The sequence below is a fragment of the Chanos chanos genome, chromosome 2, assembly GCF_902362185.1.
Source record: "Chanos chanos chromosome 2, fChaCha1.1, whole genome shotgun sequence".
NCBI classification, from domain to species: domain Eukaryota; kingdom Metazoa; phylum Chordata; class Actinopteri; order Gonorynchiformes; family Chanidae; genus Chanos; species Chanos chanos.
In genome coordinates, this window is record NC_044496.1 from 2,099,801 (window position 1) to 2,117,957 (window position 18,157).

Here is an 18,157-nt window from a genome sequence, read left to right on the forward strand (position 1 = left end):
TTAGACCTTGTGTTTTATTGAGGGGATGGAAACGCGGGGGGACGGATGATCTAGCGGACTGCGATTGGGTGGAGCTCACTGCTTGTCCTGGCTGTAGACCACGCCCACCTGCCGCCTCGCCTCGTCCATAATCTCTGCCAGGAGGGCGGAGTCTGCGTGAGACATGCGTGGACTCTCCTTCAGACCTGAGGGGGGAGAAAAAAAAGAAAAGTTAGACTGATCACTGGATTAGGAGTTCTGTCTGGTAGAAGACCAGGGTCGACTGCTCAGAAATAGGCCAAGTTTTAAAGCCATTGCTTACTGACATCAGAACACACACACACTGCCTGATTTATAAGGTCATGACCCTCACTTATGACCAAACCGACAGAAACTTTTAACTTACTGTAAGAGTTCCTCACAAACGAACACAAGATGACTTCTTTACTCTATAAAGTTTAATAATAAGTAATTCAATTTAGTTTGAAGACAACTTTTATGGTTGCTATGAACTATCTGTAGCAAAAGCCTGACTCGTTCCAAATTCGTTTGGGTAAATTTTTCCTAGGCCCAACACCCCGTGCATTGTAAACTTCTCCCTGCTCTGACACGTGGTTCTACTCATTGGATCACTATTAAACCCTTTATCATCTGTGCTATGGCAGAGAGATACCAAACATGGAGAAATGGGAAACACCGGTATAAACTACCAAGCAAGTTAATGTATCCGTCACAGAGTTGAAAATTCTAAAATTGCTCCATGGTGCCATCTTGTGCTGGAAGTTTGTTTATGACATCACAATATGTCACTCTTGATTTTCACTGTAGTCCTATTGGAGGCCTTTAGTGTACTGTACCTTTCAGTAAACACTGGCGCACCTCCTCAGCCTCGTAGCGCATGCCTGTGCTGTTGATAAAATTCAGGGGGAGATAAGGTTCCGGGACGGGGTACTGTGTCTCCTTTCCGTTCACCACCAAAGACGTCGGGCACCACATATGGGCTAGAACCTATTTCAGTACCACAGAATAAAGGCCTGATTTGATCTTGTTTGTCTCCCCTGAGTATTAATACAAATGTAAATAAAGCAAACGTTTTTTAGCCAACCCGAATGGTTCCCTTCGTTCCCACGGCAACGGCATCGTTTGGAAGTTCCACACTCCGAGAGCAGGTGCACACCGCCATCCTGCCCTGAGAGAACTTCAGAGTAATCACCATGGCTTCATCCACACCTGCACAACACATAACACAGTTATTCCCTTACTACACACATCTTAACCAATCTCCCTGCTCTGTTACACAACACACAACACAGCTATTCCCTTACTACACACATCTTAACCAATCTCCCTGCTCTGTTACACAACACACAACACAGCTATTCCCTTACTACACACATCTTAACCAATCTCCCTGCTCTGTTACACAACACACAACACAGCTATTCCCTTACTGCACACATCTTAACCAATCTCCCTGCTCTGTTACACAACACACAACACAGCTATTCCCTTACTGCACACAGCTTAACCAATCTCCCTGCTCTGCTACCTGGAAACTATCACTATAACGTCCAATCTCCCTGGAAACTATCGTATTACAAATTCATTACAAACATTTTCATAGAATTCTCTGTCATAAGACACACAATAACACTGTCATAAACTGGTTGTAGAAGCATATGTGTTTTCACAAATGTATGACAAACATGCGACCTATCTGATATGATAAAATAATAATGAAGTCTTATACAAACATGCTAACATGTTAAATGTGTTAATATCATGCATCATAGAGGTTTTTTTCCATGGCTGTTGTTATGCTGTGACTATATTGTAGTGAATATAAGCTGTAGTGAACATAAGCTGTAGTGAATATGAGCTGTAGTGAATATGAGCTGTGGTGAATATGAGCTGTAGTGAATATGTGCTGTAGTGAATATGAGCTGTAGTGAATATGAGCTGTGGTAAATATGAGCTGTAGTGAATATGTGCTGTAGTGAATATGATCTGTAGTGAATATGAGCTGTAGTGAATATGAGCTGTGGTGAATATGAGCTGTAGTGAATATGTGCTGTAGTGAATATGAGCTGTGGTGAATATGAGCTGTGGTGAATATGAGCTGTAGTGAATATGAGCTGTAGTGAATATGTGCTGTAGTGAATATGAGCTGTAGTGAACATGAGCTGTAGTGAATATGAGCTGTAGTGTATCTGTGCTGTAGTGTATATGTGCTGTAGTGTGATTGTGCTGTAGTAAATATGTGCTGTAGTGAATATGAGCTGTAGTGAACATGAGCTGTAGTGAATATGAGCTGTAGTGAATATGAGCTGTAGTGAATATGTGCTGTAGTGTATATGAGCTGTAGTGAATATGAGCTGTAGTGAATATGTGCTGTAGTGTATATGTGCTGTAGTGAATATGAGCTGTAGTGTATCTGTGCTGTAGTGTATATGTGCTGTAGTGTGATTGTGCTGTAGTAAATATGTGCTGTAGTGAATATGTGCTGTAGTGTGATTGTGCTGTAGTGTGATTGTGCCGTAGTGAATATGAGCTGTAGTGAATATGAGTTGTAGTGAATATGAGCTGTAGTGAATATGAGTTGTAGTGAATATGAGCTGTAGTGAATACGTTATGGGTTCATGGTGTTACAGAAACAGGGAGGTTGTTAGTGATCAGATGGTGACTATTTAGCCTGTATGACCTAGAGCCTCAAACTGGTTAAATAATCAGTTACATCACTTTCTCAGGTTCAGGAGGGAGACAGTTCTTTGATTAAACATTCACTATGAAAAAATACCCTGCAGAAGTCTGATGTCTCCAAGACTAAATTCTGTCAATTTCTCAGTCACAAAGCAAAAGTACTCCTGCCACTATAGATTATCAGTCAACTGTTTTCCCATTAGACATTTGTATTTGCTGTTTACTATTACTACAATTCACATACACTAACAGGTAGCTATTAAAAATTCACATACACAATTTATTCATTCATCTACTGTTTTGTATGTTGGTAGGTTTTTTGTTTGTTTATTTATTTGTTTGAATAAGTGTCAGTGTAAACAAGACAGACAGAATCTTGAAAAAGAAGCATACTGGTCTGACTGCTGTGTTTTTTCTGTTTTTAAAGAACTCATCCGTGTTACCTGTGTCCAGACACACGCCTGTGGCTTGGATGTGCTCTGGCTTCTCTCCTTTGTACACCATACACGCAAACTGCACACAGTAGATGCCAATGTCCATCAAAGCACCTCCTCCCTGCTCCTTCTGGACAGAACGAGGCACGTTTGTGGGGAGCAAGCCAAAATCTGCTCTCACCATCTTGACCTCCCCAATGACTTCCTGGGTCAGCAAACGACTGATCTCCACTGAGGCTGGGAAAAAACGGGTCCACACAGCCTGCAGGAACCATGTAGTGAGAGAGAGGGAGAGAAGGAGAGAGAGAGAGAGAGAGGGAGAGAGAGGGAGAGAGGGAGAGAGAGAGAGAGAGAGAGAGAGGGAGAGATAGGGAGAGAGAGGGAGAGAGGGAGAGAGAGAGAGAGAGAGAGAGAGAGAGAAGGGGAGTTTTTTATCAACACTATCAGTAACTTGAGAACACATTCAAGGTCATTTCAATGTTGCTGTATCCAAACGCACAAAGAGTCAAAACCAAATACAGATTGCAGACAACTCTAGCTGTTAAACATGACTAATTTCAGCAGAAATTTGAAATATTATACAACAGCAGTTACAAATGGAGAACTCAGTGGATCTAAAAGAAACAGGAAAACACGTCGTCTGTTTGTTGGCTGTTGTCACACTCTGTCCAAACCTCCATCAGGAAGACGTTGTTCAGTTTGGCACACGCCACAATCTCTTTCACCTCCCGCAGGTTCATGGCCAAGGGTTTTTCACACAGCACGTTCTTCTTGGCCTTCATCAGCATCACACTCACTGGCAGGTGATAGGGGTGAATAGTGCCCACATACACCACATCTGCACACGGACAAACAGAAAACACAAGGTTTCCATCATTTTAACCCTAACCCACAGTCAGTTACAAGGGACATACAAACTCATGACCGTACACAATTCAGAGACTAGCTGTTTAAACACACTGATATGCCTTAAATTCATGGCCCATTGTCAGGTTTGTCCCATTCTACAGACCTGTGTATGTGAGTCAGAGGATGGACGCGTTGCCTTGGTGACCAGTGACTAATGATGTGCCTCGGAAATATTTGGTAGTGCAAAGACTCACCAATCTCGGGATCTTTAGCAAGATCCTCATAGTTTCCGTATGCGCGAGGGATGCCGTGTTTCTGTGCAAACTCTTGTGCGTGCTTCAAATTACGAGCCGCCACTGCAACAACCTGCAAAATGTTTTTTTCATTATTTGCAGAGGACTCCTACAATTACAAAAATCCTCAAAAACATTCCTCAGCCGGACATTAAAGGCCTTACGGGAAATAAGCGTTTGATTCCACTACACGGGTGCTTTAGGTTAATATTTAACCTGAGATATAATATTTTATTGTGTAGTGGTTTTAGTTCACATAAAGACACTATATAAGACACTCCATATTTGGAATGTATCGGTCGATCCGTAATTCCTGACTTAATATATTTTTTAAGTATTTATTTATTCCTGGCGCTACAATTCACACCACATTACAATGTACTACTAATTTATTGCACAAAAGGGAATTTTGTGTGTGGAGCTCTGTTTCGGGTACACATTTCCTCAAAGCAGAAGTCAAACTTAATCGGTGCAAATTCGCGCGTTATTTCAACAGAAACGGCAGGAATTACATTCAGACGTGACCGCGTGTACAAATGAGCACCTACAACACAGTCGTACTGCAAAAGAAATGAAGATTTGGCTCGTGTATTGTGTGGCTTGCGTTAATACATGTCTTTAATGAGACAGTTCTCGGAAGCGAAGGGGTCTAGCTCATTCGCCCGGTTTACGTCGCCTATACTGTACTGAACAAAATTTTGTAAAGGTACAGAGCAGCCTGTACAAGCTATTTTTGCGTTGTAACACGCAAGCGTGAAACGACATAACTTTAATTATGAAAAGTGTTAAGTGTTGAAACTTTGTTTCGTTTTATGCTTATGATAACACACTTGTTAACAACCCGATTTGTTGTGTAACATAATCGCACAATGTGCCTTATGTATTCTTTTCAGAAATGCACAAAGCTGCGCACAAACTCGGGCGGCTTTCTAACCGTTTATTAGATTTGTGATAGTTTGGTCGTATAAATTAGCGGTGCGAATTTAGGTTCCAGTGAATGGACTGATTCTCTTCGGCTGTTTGCCAGCTAGGTTACTGTCTACCATGCACGTCGGTTCTTTGGAAAAGTTACCTGGTGGTCTTCGGGAGGCAGGGACCTCAGAGCGACTGTGAAGTCATGACTGATCTTCCCGGCGCTACAAATTCCCCACCTGGTGACCATGATGCCATCTGACCACTGCCACGGGACTAAACGTGGAATGAGTTTAAGTGCACAGAACGAGTTTCTACCAACAGAGGGAGACAAAAGCTCGCATGTTGTCTTATCACGACCTGGCTTTAACCGATTGGTGTTAATGCTACCTGAAAACCATGGCTAAACTATGCAAAATTGCTGTCTGTTATAACATAGTTTTTCATAAACCGCAACATTCGAATGGAGATCTCTGTTCACGCTCAGAGGCGCCACCTCACGAGGACTCGTAACATTGGGCGAGCCACTTATTTGTTGTCTTGCGAGAGAACCACATCCACCTGTCTCCTTACCTCACCCATGATCTCTGTGAACAGAATTGACTCTGCTGGAAACATGTTCCTACTCCTTTTGTCCTGTGACGTCCAATCCCTGATTGACAAACTGTTTAAATTATTTTTGCTGATGACAAGACGTCACTGTCAAACTCTCTGATGGCCTCATTATTCATGATTCAGATTACTAGGACTACGCTTTCGACCTTTAAACCCAGCTTTTCTCCAACCACACGTTACAAACAAATTTTTGTTGGATTCAGTGAAGAACAGGAGACATTTTCAACAGTATGGATTTTACAGTTTGGTTTTTGTGTCAGTTGTTTTTCAGTGCACCTGGGCGTCTTTGATGGATTGTGTAGTCACATGGAACAAGTTTTAAACGCAGCATGTAATTTCATAAAAGCATACTTTAATTTGTTTCCCTCATGAAAACAATAAACAAAAGGTATGCATAATGTGCTCTGGTTAGTGTACTCTGATATTGCCTTTTGAAGTTGTACTTTCTTGTAGTTAAGTGTTATACTTCCTATCCACTGCTAGACGCTGCATGCACCATTCTGTGCTATATTTGACATTATTAAGCAAAAAATGAAAAAAAAAAAAAAAGTGGATTTAACCAATAAAACAACGTTTTGATAAAATGTTGCAAAACACATGAATGAAACAGAAGAGGACATTAGAAGGGGATGTGTTTGAGGACATTAGACCTTGTGTTTTATTGAGGGGATGAAAACATGGACGGATGATCTAGCGGACTGTGATTGGGTGGAGCTCACTGCTTGTCCTGGCTGTAGACCACGCCCACCTGCCGCCTCGCCTCGTCCATAATCTCTGCCAGGAGGGCGGAGTCTGCGTGAGACATGCGTGGACTCTCCTTCAGACCTGAGGGGGGAGAAAAAAAAGAAAAGTTAGACTGATCACTGGATTAGGAGCTCAGTCTGGTAGAAGAGCAGGGTCGACTGCTCAGAAATAGGCCAAGTTTTAAAGCCATTACATACTGACATCAGAACACACACACACTGCCTGATATCAGAGCACACACACACACTGCCTGATATCAGAGCACTCACACACTGCCTGACATCAGAACACACACACACTGCCTGATATCAGAGCACACACACACTGCCTGACATCAGAACACACACACACTGCCTGATATCAGAGCACACACACACTGCCTGATATCAGAGCACACACACACTGCCTGATATCTGAACACACACACACTGCCTGATATCAGAACACACACACACTGCTTGATATCAGAGCACACACAAACTGCCTGATATCAGAGCACACACACACTGCCTGATTTATAAGGTCATGACCCTCACTTATGACCAAACCGACAGAAACTTTTAACTTTCTGTAAGAGTTCTTCACAAAGAAGTCACAGACGAATGTGCACGATGCCTTCCTTACTGTAAGAAATATAATAAAGTTACATTTAGTTTAAAGACAGTTTTTTATGGTTGAGCCCATAAAAACTATGAATTATAAAGCCTAACCTAATCCACAATGACCTAGCACTGTTTTTCCCAGTCACACCTGATTCATCAGCTTATTAAAAAAAAGCTTTGTTTTTTCTGTGCTATAGAAGGGAGAGACCAAGTTTAAACTACAGAATTCATTACTGTTTTAAAAAGTTGAAGGTGCTCCATGGTGCCATCTTGTGGTGAAAGTTTGGTTATGACATCACAATATGTCACTCTTGATTTTCACTGTAGTCCTATTGGAGGCCTTTAGTGTACTGTACCTTTGAGTAAACACTGGCGCACCTCCTCAGCCTCGTAGCGCATGCCTGTGCTGTTGATAAAATTCAGGGGGATGTATGGCTCGGGGACGGGGTACTGTGTCTCCTTTCCGTTCACCACCAAAGACGTCGGGCACCACATATGGGCTGGAACCTATTTCAGTACCACAGAATAAAGGCTTGATTTGATCCTGTTGGTCTCTCCTGAATATGAATAAATATGACAATAAGGCAAAAGTATTTTAGCTTACTCGGATGGTTCCCTTTGTTCCCACCACGACGGCATCATTTGGAAGTTCCACAGCCAGAGAGCAGGTGCACACCGCCATCCTACCCTGAGAGAACTTCAGAGTGACGACCATGGCTTCGTCCACACCTGCACAACACATAACACAGTTATTCCCTTACAACACACAGCTTAACCAATCTCCCTGCTCTGTTACACAACACACAACACAGCTATTCCCTTACTGCACACATCTTAACCAATCTCCCTGCTCTGTTACACAACACATAACACAGCTATTCCCTTACTACACACATCTTAACCAATCTCCCTGCTCTGTTACACAACACACAACACAGCTATTCCCTTACTACACACATCTTAACCAATCTCCCTGCTCTGTTACACAACACACAACACAGCTATTCCCTTACTGCACACAGCTTAACCAATCTCCCTGCTCTGTTACACAACACATAACACAGTTATTCCCTTACAACACACAGCTTAACCAATCTCCCTGCTCTGTTACACAACACATAACACAGTTATTCCCTTACAACACACAGCTTAACCAATCTCCCTGCTCTGTTACACAACACACAACACAGCTATTCCCTTACTGCACACATCTTAACCAATCTCCCTGCTCTGTTACACAACACACAACACAGCTATTCCCTTACTACACACATCTTAACCAATCTCCCTGCTCTGTTACACAACACATAACACAGTTATTCCCTTACAACACACAGCTTAACCAATCTCCCTGCTCTGTTACACAACACATAACACAGTTATTCCCTTACAACACACAGCTTAACCAATCTCCCTGCTCTGTTACACAACACACAACACAACTATTCCCTTACTGCACACAGCTTAACCAATCTCCCTGCTCTGTTACACAACACACAACACAGCTATTCCCTTACTGCACACAGCTTAACCAATCTCCCTGCTCTGTTACACAACACACAACACAGCTATTCCCTTACTGCACACAGCTTAACCAATCTCCCTGCTCTGTTACACAACACACAACACAGCTATTCCCTTACTGCACACAGCTTAACCAATCTCCCTGCTCTGTTACACAACACACAACACAGCTATTCCCTTACTGCACACAGCTTAACCAATCTCCCTGCTCTGTTACACAACACACAACACAGCTATTCCCTTACTGCACACAGTTTAACCAATCTCCCTGCTCTGTTACACAACACATAACACAGTTATTCCCTTACAACACACAGCTTAACCAATCTCCCTGCTCTGTTACACAACACACAACACAGCTATTCCCTTACTGCACACAGTTTAACCAATCTCCCTGCTCTGTTACACAACACACAACACAGCTATTCCCTTACTGCACACAGTTTAACCAATCTCCCTGCTCTGTTACACAACACATAACATAGTTATTCCCTTACTGCACACAGTTTAACCAATCTCCTTGCTCTGTTACACAACACACAACACAGTTATTCCCTTACAACACACAGTTTAACCAATCTCCCTGCTCTGTTACCTAGAAACTATCACGTTACAAATTCATTTCAAACACTTTCCACAACATTCACACCTGCAAAACACAGAAAACAACTATTCCATTTACAATAATGTTACAAACCATTATTCAAAGACAACTCCATGGTAAAATATTTTCATAGAGACTTTTCATAACACACACATAATAACACTGTCATAAAACAGCTATAAAACCTTCTGTGTTCTCACAAAAATTTGACAAACACTTGGCGTATCTATAACAATAAAATGATATAATCTTACGCAACCAATCCAAACTTGGCACGCCATTGTGTTAAAATGTGTTAATATGATACATTACAGGAGTGTTTTTCCATGACTGTTGTCATACTGTGATTACGCCATGGTCACTATGCGCTGCAGCGTGATGGTGTTGATGAGCCTGGCCTATCAACATAATATACAAAGTACGGAGCACTGAATGTATTATGTCAGAGAGGTGTTATTCTGTGGATGTCATTATAATTCATGGAGGGGTTAAGTATCAGAACTGTAACATGTCTCAGCCGGTGTGCCAGAAGGTTCAGTGTTTGGCCCACTCCTTTTCTCACTCTCTGCTATCTCTCTCAGCCCTATGAGCTGATCACTTTTATCCCCCATTACTGCTATGCTGATGATACTCAACTCTACCAATCCTTTCCACCCACTGACACTAGCATTTCAGCATGGGTCACAGTCTGTCCACTGATGTCGGCCCATGGATGGCAAACCGTCACCTCCAGCTCAAACTCTCCAAGACGGAGCTCAGAGCCCCTGGTCATTCCTGCAAGCCCATCCAATCCAAAAGACAGGGTGATCGACACTAAGACCCTTCAACAAAGGTAAGAAACCTTGGAGTAACGGTACATGACAATACAGTGTTTTTTGACCACATCATGGTGGTCAAACAACTGTGCGGATAGGCTCTCTAGAAAATCAGAAATATCAGGACATTTCCCGGAGCACTAAACGCAGCTTGTGGTCCAGGCGTTGGTCGTTTCTTGCCTGGACACCGGCAGTGTGCACTTGGCATGTCTTCCTGCATGTTCAGTCTGTCCACTCCAGAGGATTCAAAATGAAGCAGCTGCCTCAGTTTTTAACCTGCCAAACTGTTCACATGCTACTCCAGTCTCTGTCTCCCTCCACTGGATGTCTGCGGCTGGTTCAAGGCCTTAATGCTGGCCTTCAGAGCGGCCAGTTGAACTGCACCTGTCTACATCTAAATCCAATCCAAAACCAAACTATGCACCTATACTCCATTAATCACTAAAACCATATATGGCGCTTGGAGTGGTTGTTGGGTTGAGTTTTCCATACTGAGACATGTTGGAGTGGTTGTCGGGTTGAGTTTTCCATACTGAGACATGTTGGAGTGGATGTTGGGTTGAGTTTTCCATACTGAGACATGTTGGAGTGGATGTTGGGTTGAGTTTTCCATACTGAGACACGTTGGAGTGGACGTTGGATTGAGTTTTCCATACTGAGACATGTTGGAGTGGTTGTCGGGTTGAGTTTTCCATACTGAGACATGTTGGAGTGGATGTTGGGTTGAGTTTTCCATACTGAGACATGTTGGAGTGGACGTTGGATTGAGTTTTCCATACTGAGACATGTTGGAGTGGTTGTCGGGTTGAGTTTTCCATACTGAGACATGTTGGAGTGGATGTTGGGTTGAGTTTTCCATACTGAGACATGTTGGAGTGGATGTTGGGTTGAGTTTTCCATACTGAGACATGTTGGAGTGGACGTTGGATTGAGTTTTCCATACTGAGACATGTTGGAGTGGATGTTGGGTTGAGTTTTCCATACTGAGACATGTTGGAGTGGACGTTGGATTGAGTTTTCCATACTGAGACATGTTGGAGTGGACGTTGGATTGAGTTTTCCATACTGAGACATGTTGGAGTGGATGTTGGGTTGAGTTTTCCATACTGAGACATGCTGGCTTAGGTCTGTTCTATGCTTTTTTTGTAAATCACCTCGAGCAATACCATATGCAAAAAACCAAATGCAAATATAAACATTCATTCATTCTCAAAGCAGCCTGTCCTAATTAGGGTTGCAGGGTGCTGGAGCCTATCCCAGTGCTCACTGGGCAAAAGATGGGGAAACACCCTGGACAGGTCGCAAGTCCATCGCAGGGCAGACGCACAGACAAAGACACTCACACCTAGGGGCAATTTAGTGTCTCCAATTCGCCTGACTTACATGTCTTTGGCCTGTGGGAGCAAACTGGAGCTCCCAGAGGAAACTCACGCAGACACGGGCAGACCATGCAAACTAAACACAGAAACGACCGGGATTCGAACCTGGGACCTTCTTGCTGTGAGACAACAGTGGGTATTTTTATGTTGTGTTTACTGTGCACTTATTATTGCTTGTCTGATGTTGTGTGGATACTGCTGACTGTACGACAAATTGCCCCTTGGGAATACAAAAGATATCCTTGATCCTTGATTAAATGAAAGATTCAATTATAGCACTTTCTAAGGGTCAGGAGGGAGACATAGTTATTCGGTTAAACATTCGCCAGAAAAAACAAAACAAAACAAAAACAAAGTGTCCTGCAGGAGCCTGATGTCTTGCAGACATTCTACTGATTGCTCAGTCGCAAAGCAAAATGACTCATGCCACTGTAGATTACATATTAATCACTCAACCGCATTCTCACTCAAGGAATGCACTTACCATTGATTTTTTAGATAATTGTTTGTATAACTGGTTATTGAAAAGCAGAACATTCATTCACTGGTTTGTAAGTTTGTTGTTTTGTTTGTCTGAATAGCCCTCAGTGCAAATAAGACTCTTACAGATTAAATCTGGGAGAGAGGAACATTTGTCTGACTGCTGTGTTTTCTGAGTTTAAAGCAGGCACAGAGCCAGTGAATTTTACCTGTGTCCAGACACACGCCTGTGGCTTGGATGTACTCTGGCTTCTCTCCTTTGTACACCATACACACAAACTGCACACAGTAGATGCCAATGTCCAGCAACGCTCCGCCCCCAAGCTCTTTCTCCACAGAACGAGGCACGTCTCTGAGGGGGACACCGAAATCTGCTCTCACCACCTTGACCTCCCCAATGTCCCCCTGGGTCAGCAGACGACTGATCTCCACTGAGGCTGGGAAAAAACGGGTCCACACAGCCTGCAGGAACCATGTAGTGAGAGAGAGGGAGAGAGAGAGAGAGAGAGTGTGTGTGTGTGTGGGGGGGGGTATTCAAGGTCTTTCCGATGCTGTTGTATCCAAATGCATACAGAATCAAAACAAAGCACAGATCACAGGCACTCTCAATTAGATATGCTTAACATCAATTACAATTACAAATGAAACTTCAGTCTTCAATCTTTAAAAACTCTGAAAAACTCCTAAAAGACACGTGAAAACACAATCTTCTCTCCAAACCTCCATCAGGAAGACGTTGTTCAAGACTAATTTCAGCAGAAATTTGAAATATTATACAACAGCAGTTACAAATGGAGAACTCAGTGGATCTAAAAGAAACAGGAAAACACGTTGTCTGTTTGTTGGCTGTTGTCACACTCTGTCCAAACCTCCATCAGGAAGATGTTGTTCAGTTTGGCACACGCCACAATCTCTTTCACCTCCCGCAGGTTCATGGCCAAGGGTTTTTCACACAGCACGTTCTTCTTGGCCTTCATCAGCATCACACTCACTGGCAGGTGATAGGGGTGAATAGTGCCCACGTACACCACATCTGCACACGGACAAACAGAAAACACAAGGTTTTCATCATTTTATCCCAACCCGCAGTCAATTACAAGTGTTGTACAAGTTCATGATTGTGAAATTCATGACACATAAATATTTGGTAGTGCAAAGACTCACCAATCTCGGTATCTTTGGCCAGATCCTCATAGTTTCCGTATGCGCGAGGGATGCTGTGCGTCTGAGCAAACTCTTGTGCCTGCTTCAAATTACGGGCCGCCACTGCAACAACCTGCACAACGGCTCTTGTATTATTTACCTAGGCATTACTGCTTCCTACAAACAGAAACCCTCAAAAGCATCCCCCATCGGGTCACTTAAGGTCGTACGGGACGTCAGCGCGGAGTTGCACTAAATGGTGTCACGTGACACGACATGCACGTTTAAATGACAAATAATACATTTTATTATGGATCTTTATCACTTTATTAATTCGCGTTGGTCCTGTATAGACTACTGTATATTTGCAATGTATCGACATGTATTCAATCCTTGATTCCTGTGTTATGATTTAATGGCAATACAATCTCACAACACTGTCCTCCCCATTAAAAGAATTTGGTGAGTGTAGCACCCTTCAAACAACTCGTATACTGTGCAAATTTTAACTGTGCAACTTGGCGTTAGTTTAAAACGAAACTCCACGAATTACACGCATACATGACCGAGTGTACTTAACAGGGTCTTGCACAACTGTACACAGTCGTGTTGCAAAATAAATAAAGATTGGGACCGTAACAGTAAAAGTAACAGTATGGCGTGGGTTAAGACACGAGTTCGGTTCAACAATTCTCGGAAGATATGCGCTCTCGCTGATTAGTCCAAGTTTACTTGACCACGTTTCGCTACGTTCATTGAATGTACAGAGTAGAAAACCAGCTCTGCTTTGCAACAGACGAGCGGAATGCACAAACCTTTATTCGTGAGAAGTGGTAGTGTTGATACTTTAGTTTCGCTTTATGACTGGAACAACATTCTACTCATCTCCCTGATCTGTTGCGTAACTTAATCCCACAAGATGTCTGCCTTATTCTTTTTAGAAACGCACAGAGCCGCGCACAAACTCGTACAGCTGTCTCACAGTTTATCAGATTTGCGCCCGTGTGATACTATAGTGGTATAGTTTCGCGGTGCTACGCTATTTTTAGATTCCAGTGAATGGACCGATTTCCTTCGGCTGTTTGCCAGCTAGGTCACTGTCCGCCGTGCACGTCCGTATTTTGCAAAAGTTACCTGGTGGTCTTCAGGAGGCAGAGACTTCAGACCAACTGTGAAGTCATGACTTATCTTCCCAGCACTACAAATTCCCCACCTGGTTACCATGATGGCGTGTGACCACTGTCACTGGACTGAAAGAGGAATGAGTTTAAGTGCACAGAATGAGTTTCTACCAACAGAGGGAGACAAAAGCTCGCGTGTTGTCTTAATACGGCCTGGTTTTAACTGTTTAATGTTCGCTGAAAAACCTCTGGAAATTTGTCGCTCAATTGCTGTCTGCTCCGTTAAATCCATTATTGGTTACAGTCTCAGAGCATTTAGTGATTATCTTTTCCCAGGGAACCAGTTGGGCCTATTCCTCCTCCTCTTCCTCTTCCTTATTATTATTATTATTATTATTATTATTATTATTATTATTATCATTTTTATCATTATTATTAAGCCTTCATTCTTTTATTCTAGCCTTTTGTTTGCAGTTACATGGACACAATAAAATTATTTCGCGTCCGTCTGAGAGTTGTACAAATGAAGGGGTATTTATGAAAAAAAAAAAAAAAAAACACGAACGTTTACGAAATAGTTCACAAAAAAAAAATCACCACACAGTGTATGCGTTTCTTTTTATTTAGATTATCATTTTCATGGAGATAATCCAACATTTTAAACTCTTTCATAAACATTTTAATGAAACCCTCTGTTCACGCTCAGAGGCGCCACCTCACAAGGACTCGTAACATTGGACGACAGTCACTTATTTGTTGTCTTGAGGGAAAACCACGCCCACCTGTCTTCTCGCTTCATCCATAATCTCTGTGAGCAAAGACGAGTCTGCCAGAGGCATTTTCGTGCTCTCTTTGAGACCTGTGGACAAGACGTCACTGTCAAATTCTGTGATGGCGTCATTGTTTAAAGTGTTCGACCCAGATTAGGGATAAGACCGGCCTTTAACCTTTAACCCGGCTATTCACCGAACAAAAGTTACAAGCGAATTTCATTAGACCCAGCGAAGAGCACACATTTTCAAATCGTTTTCGTCGACAGCTTTACCTTTGAGTAAGCACTGCCGCACCTCCTCTGCTTCGTACCGTAGGCCGGTGCTGTTGGTAAAATTTAGAGGCATTGAGGGTTCCGGTATAGGGTACTGGGTCTCTTTCCCATTTAGTACTAGGCTGGTGGGACACCACATGGGAGCAGGAATCTGGAATAGTGGACATTGACGGTTAAGAATCTGCTGTTCGTTTATGGGAAACAAAAATGAAGCAAAAACTATGGGAAAGAAAATGGTACAGACTTAGACTTTAGCTAAATTTGGCTCTTTTCTTCGGTTCGATCTTAGTGTCAGCTATTTTTTCAGCGCACCTGCTTGCTTTAGATGAACTGCTTTGTCAAATAAAAAGCGCTTCTGGTGCAACGTGTGATTTCAAAAAGGCGTATGTAAGAATTTTGCCATTCAGTTCCGCCTTTGTCAGAGTTATAAATAACGCGTATACATTACGTATGTCTTGCTAACTGACTCTGATGTTGCCTTTCGTTCCGCTGATCGTAGCTTCATTAAGCATGGCTACACCGATGGAAAACGCACACCAGGCCATGCGGTTTCCGGAGTACTTCAGCACCACTACCATGGACTCGTCCACTCCTAATAAAAGACCAGAGGGTGAGACAGTGATGATTTGCAACTTCTTCTTCTTCTTCTTTTTTTAGTAAATACAGACACAGCACAGATGCACTTGACCATTATTCAGCCCTGAAGTGTTTTCCCCGACCTCAAACAATCACTTTACATCTGGATTTTCAAACTTGTTACACTGAGATAAAACTTTTTACTCTGTTTGTGGAATGAGGAGCTTTCAAAACGATTTTTGCACCTTCGTTGGTCGTGCAAGAGCTTTCTTTCCGTGATGGCATTCCAGGATATTTTAAAACGGCCCCTAAAATATTTTAAATTATTCAGCCGTATTCTACATTATTTCAGCCGCCTACAGAGACTGCCGTACCAAAAACATTTCAGAAGTTGACCTGACTCGTACCTGAGTCTAGCCGGACGCCTGTGGCGTGGACCGACTCTGGCTTTTCCCCCTTAAACACCATTAAGACAAACTGCAGACAGTAGACCCCGATATCCAGGAGCGCGCCTCCACCCAGCTCCTTCTCCACAGAACGAGGAATGTGTAGTTGTGGGGAGCCGAAATAGGCCTTCACCATCTTAACCTCACCCAGTGTGCCCTCCGCCAGCAGGCGTGACACCTCCGTGTGCACTGGGAAGCACCTGGACCAGATGGCCTAGATTCAGACAGAAGAGAAATGTCACGTCATCCAACTCAGACATCCGCAAACTTTACAAAGCAACAACACTTTTTTTCCCCCCTTGCCTCTTTCTGCATATCAGCAATGTCTTGTCTGAGATTCAGATGTTCATTATAGTCGGTCAGTGTGTATGGTGTGTGTCTGTGAGTGTGGCATTATGAAAGAAATGAATAGGACACGTTTTGTTGAGTAGCATGTTGGTTATTGATTAATTTAACACTCCAACCCTGCGAACTCCTCATCTACTCAGAGACATGGAGCCTGGAGCAATCCTTTTCTTACTGAAACTTTTCATGTTCATGGCTTCGTATTCATGGTTTTTGTCATGACAATTTAGGACAGATACATTTGCTTTAATGTCAGTTGGGTCTTTTTTTTTTTTACCATGGCTTTATTCATAAGTTACACCAAAAAAATGAATAGTTGGTGGTTTATTAGATGAAAATTTATTTCAGATTTGTCAAATTGCGAGAGTACTTTTGTCCAGCAGGAGTGAAGATGGATTTTCTTGCAAGACATTTGTCCAACAAAGATATTAAGATGGGTTTAGTCGAAGAATGTTCACTGCTCACTTTTAATTTTCTTTTTCTTTTTTTTTTTGATTTTGTGTTTGTGTCAGATCACTGTTAAGTTAAGTATTTAACGCTGTATACTCAGCCTGTACCTCCATCAGAAAGACGTTGTTCTCCTTCGAGGCAGAGATGAGCTGCTGCACCTGCTTCGAGTTCATGGCAAAGGGCTTCTCACACAGCACGTTCTTCCCGGCGTTAAGGAAGAGCAGACCCACCTCCATATGCTGTGTGTGCAGGACCCCCAGGTACACGATGTCTGTGAACAGACACACACACACACACACACACACACACACACACACACACACTCAGGAAACTCAGTTGTATGCAGTGACATGATAAGACTGTTTATGTGCCCAGCTTGGCCCTGTGAAGTATTAACCCACCGATGTTTGGGTCCTGGGCCAGCTCCATGTAGCTCCCGTACACCTTTGAGATGCCATGTCTCTGGGCAAACTCCTGGGCACGCTCCAGACTTCTGGAAGCCACTGCTGCTAGCTATGATAAACATGACAAACACACTCATAGAATCTTGTGTGTGTGTGTGTGTGTGTGTGTGTGTGTGAGAGCAAAGCATGGTGTGATTTCAGATCCCAGCTGATTGCTGTCAGTGAGGATGAGAGAGTCAAGACCAGAATACCTTGTGATCTCCAGGAGGGAGCGTTTTCATGGCTACGCTGAAATCATGGCTGATCTTTCCTGCTCCGCAGATACCCCATCGAGTTGCCATGCTGGGAAGGGTGGAAACCTTGGGAATCCCCTCGGGCTTCGAGCTACGGGTGAGGAGCCTTCGCTCTGACTGGGCTGCGTTCGAGAGCGGTAAAACGCTGCGTTCCCTGCGGTGCCGGAGAACCTGCAGCCTCCGTCAGGTCAGGGGGCTTACATTTATACTCATACGGCAGGGTTGGGAGTTGTTCATTTACCCTACTGTTTGTAGCCCTAAAGAGAGAGTAAGGAATCCTAGTCTCGTGTCACGACCCTTTAGCGCCCCAGCAGTGTCTTGGTGCTGTTGAAACCGGGTGAGAGCGGTCTGAACAGGATGACTCTCATAATCTGTAGCCAGGCTGGTGAGAGGGGTTTTCCACT

General features: G+C 43.2%; 3 protein-coding genes across 3 annotated transcripts; all 3 read right to left on the minus strand.

Moving 5' to 3' along the window:
- Positions 1-49: 49 nt before the first annotated feature.
- LOC115804490 (trans-1,2-dihydrobenzene-1,2-diol dehydrogenase-like) lies at positions 50-5,417 on the minus strand. The gene is made up of 7 exons (XM_030764962.1): positions 5,328-5,417; positions 4,217-4,328; positions 3,788-3,951; positions 3,123-3,375; positions 1,085-1,209; positions 837-987; positions 50-185 (listed from the first exon to the last, which is right to left on the minus strand). Exons 1-7 carry the CDS (start codon positions 5,415-5,417, stop codon positions 76-78), a joined length of 1,005 nt encoding a protein of 334 aa, XP_030620822.1. The 3' UTR covers positions 50-75.
- A 997-nt stretch (positions 5,418-6,414) lies between these two features.
- On the minus strand, positions 6,415-14,339 carry LOC115804489 (trans-1,2-dihydrobenzene-1,2-diol dehydrogenase). Its single transcript, XM_030764960.1, has 7 exons — positions 14,208-14,339; positions 13,095-13,206; positions 12,800-12,963; positions 12,140-12,392; positions 7,733-7,857; positions 7,485-7,635; positions 6,415-6,607 (listed from the first exon to the last, which is right to left on the minus strand). The coding sequence occupies exons 1-7, from the start codon at positions 14,295-14,297 to the stop codon at positions 6,498-6,500; spliced, it is 1,005 nt and encodes a 334-aa protein (XP_030620820.1). The 5' UTR covers positions 14,298-14,339; the 3' UTR covers positions 6,415-6,497.
- Positions 14,340-14,943: 604 nt separating this feature from the next.
- LOC115805914 (trans-1,2-dihydrobenzene-1,2-diol dehydrogenase-like) lies at positions 14,944-17,801 on the minus strand. Its single transcript, XM_030766619.1, has 7 exons — positions 17,712-17,801; positions 17,458-17,569; positions 17,164-17,345; positions 16,223-16,475; positions 15,707-15,831; positions 15,240-15,390; positions 14,944-15,053 (listed from the first exon to the last, which is right to left on the minus strand). Exons 1-7 carry the CDS (start codon positions 17,799-17,801, stop codon positions 14,944-14,946), a joined length of 1,023 nt encoding a protein of 340 aa, XP_030622479.1.
- Positions 17,802-18,157: the final 356 nt, after the last annotated feature.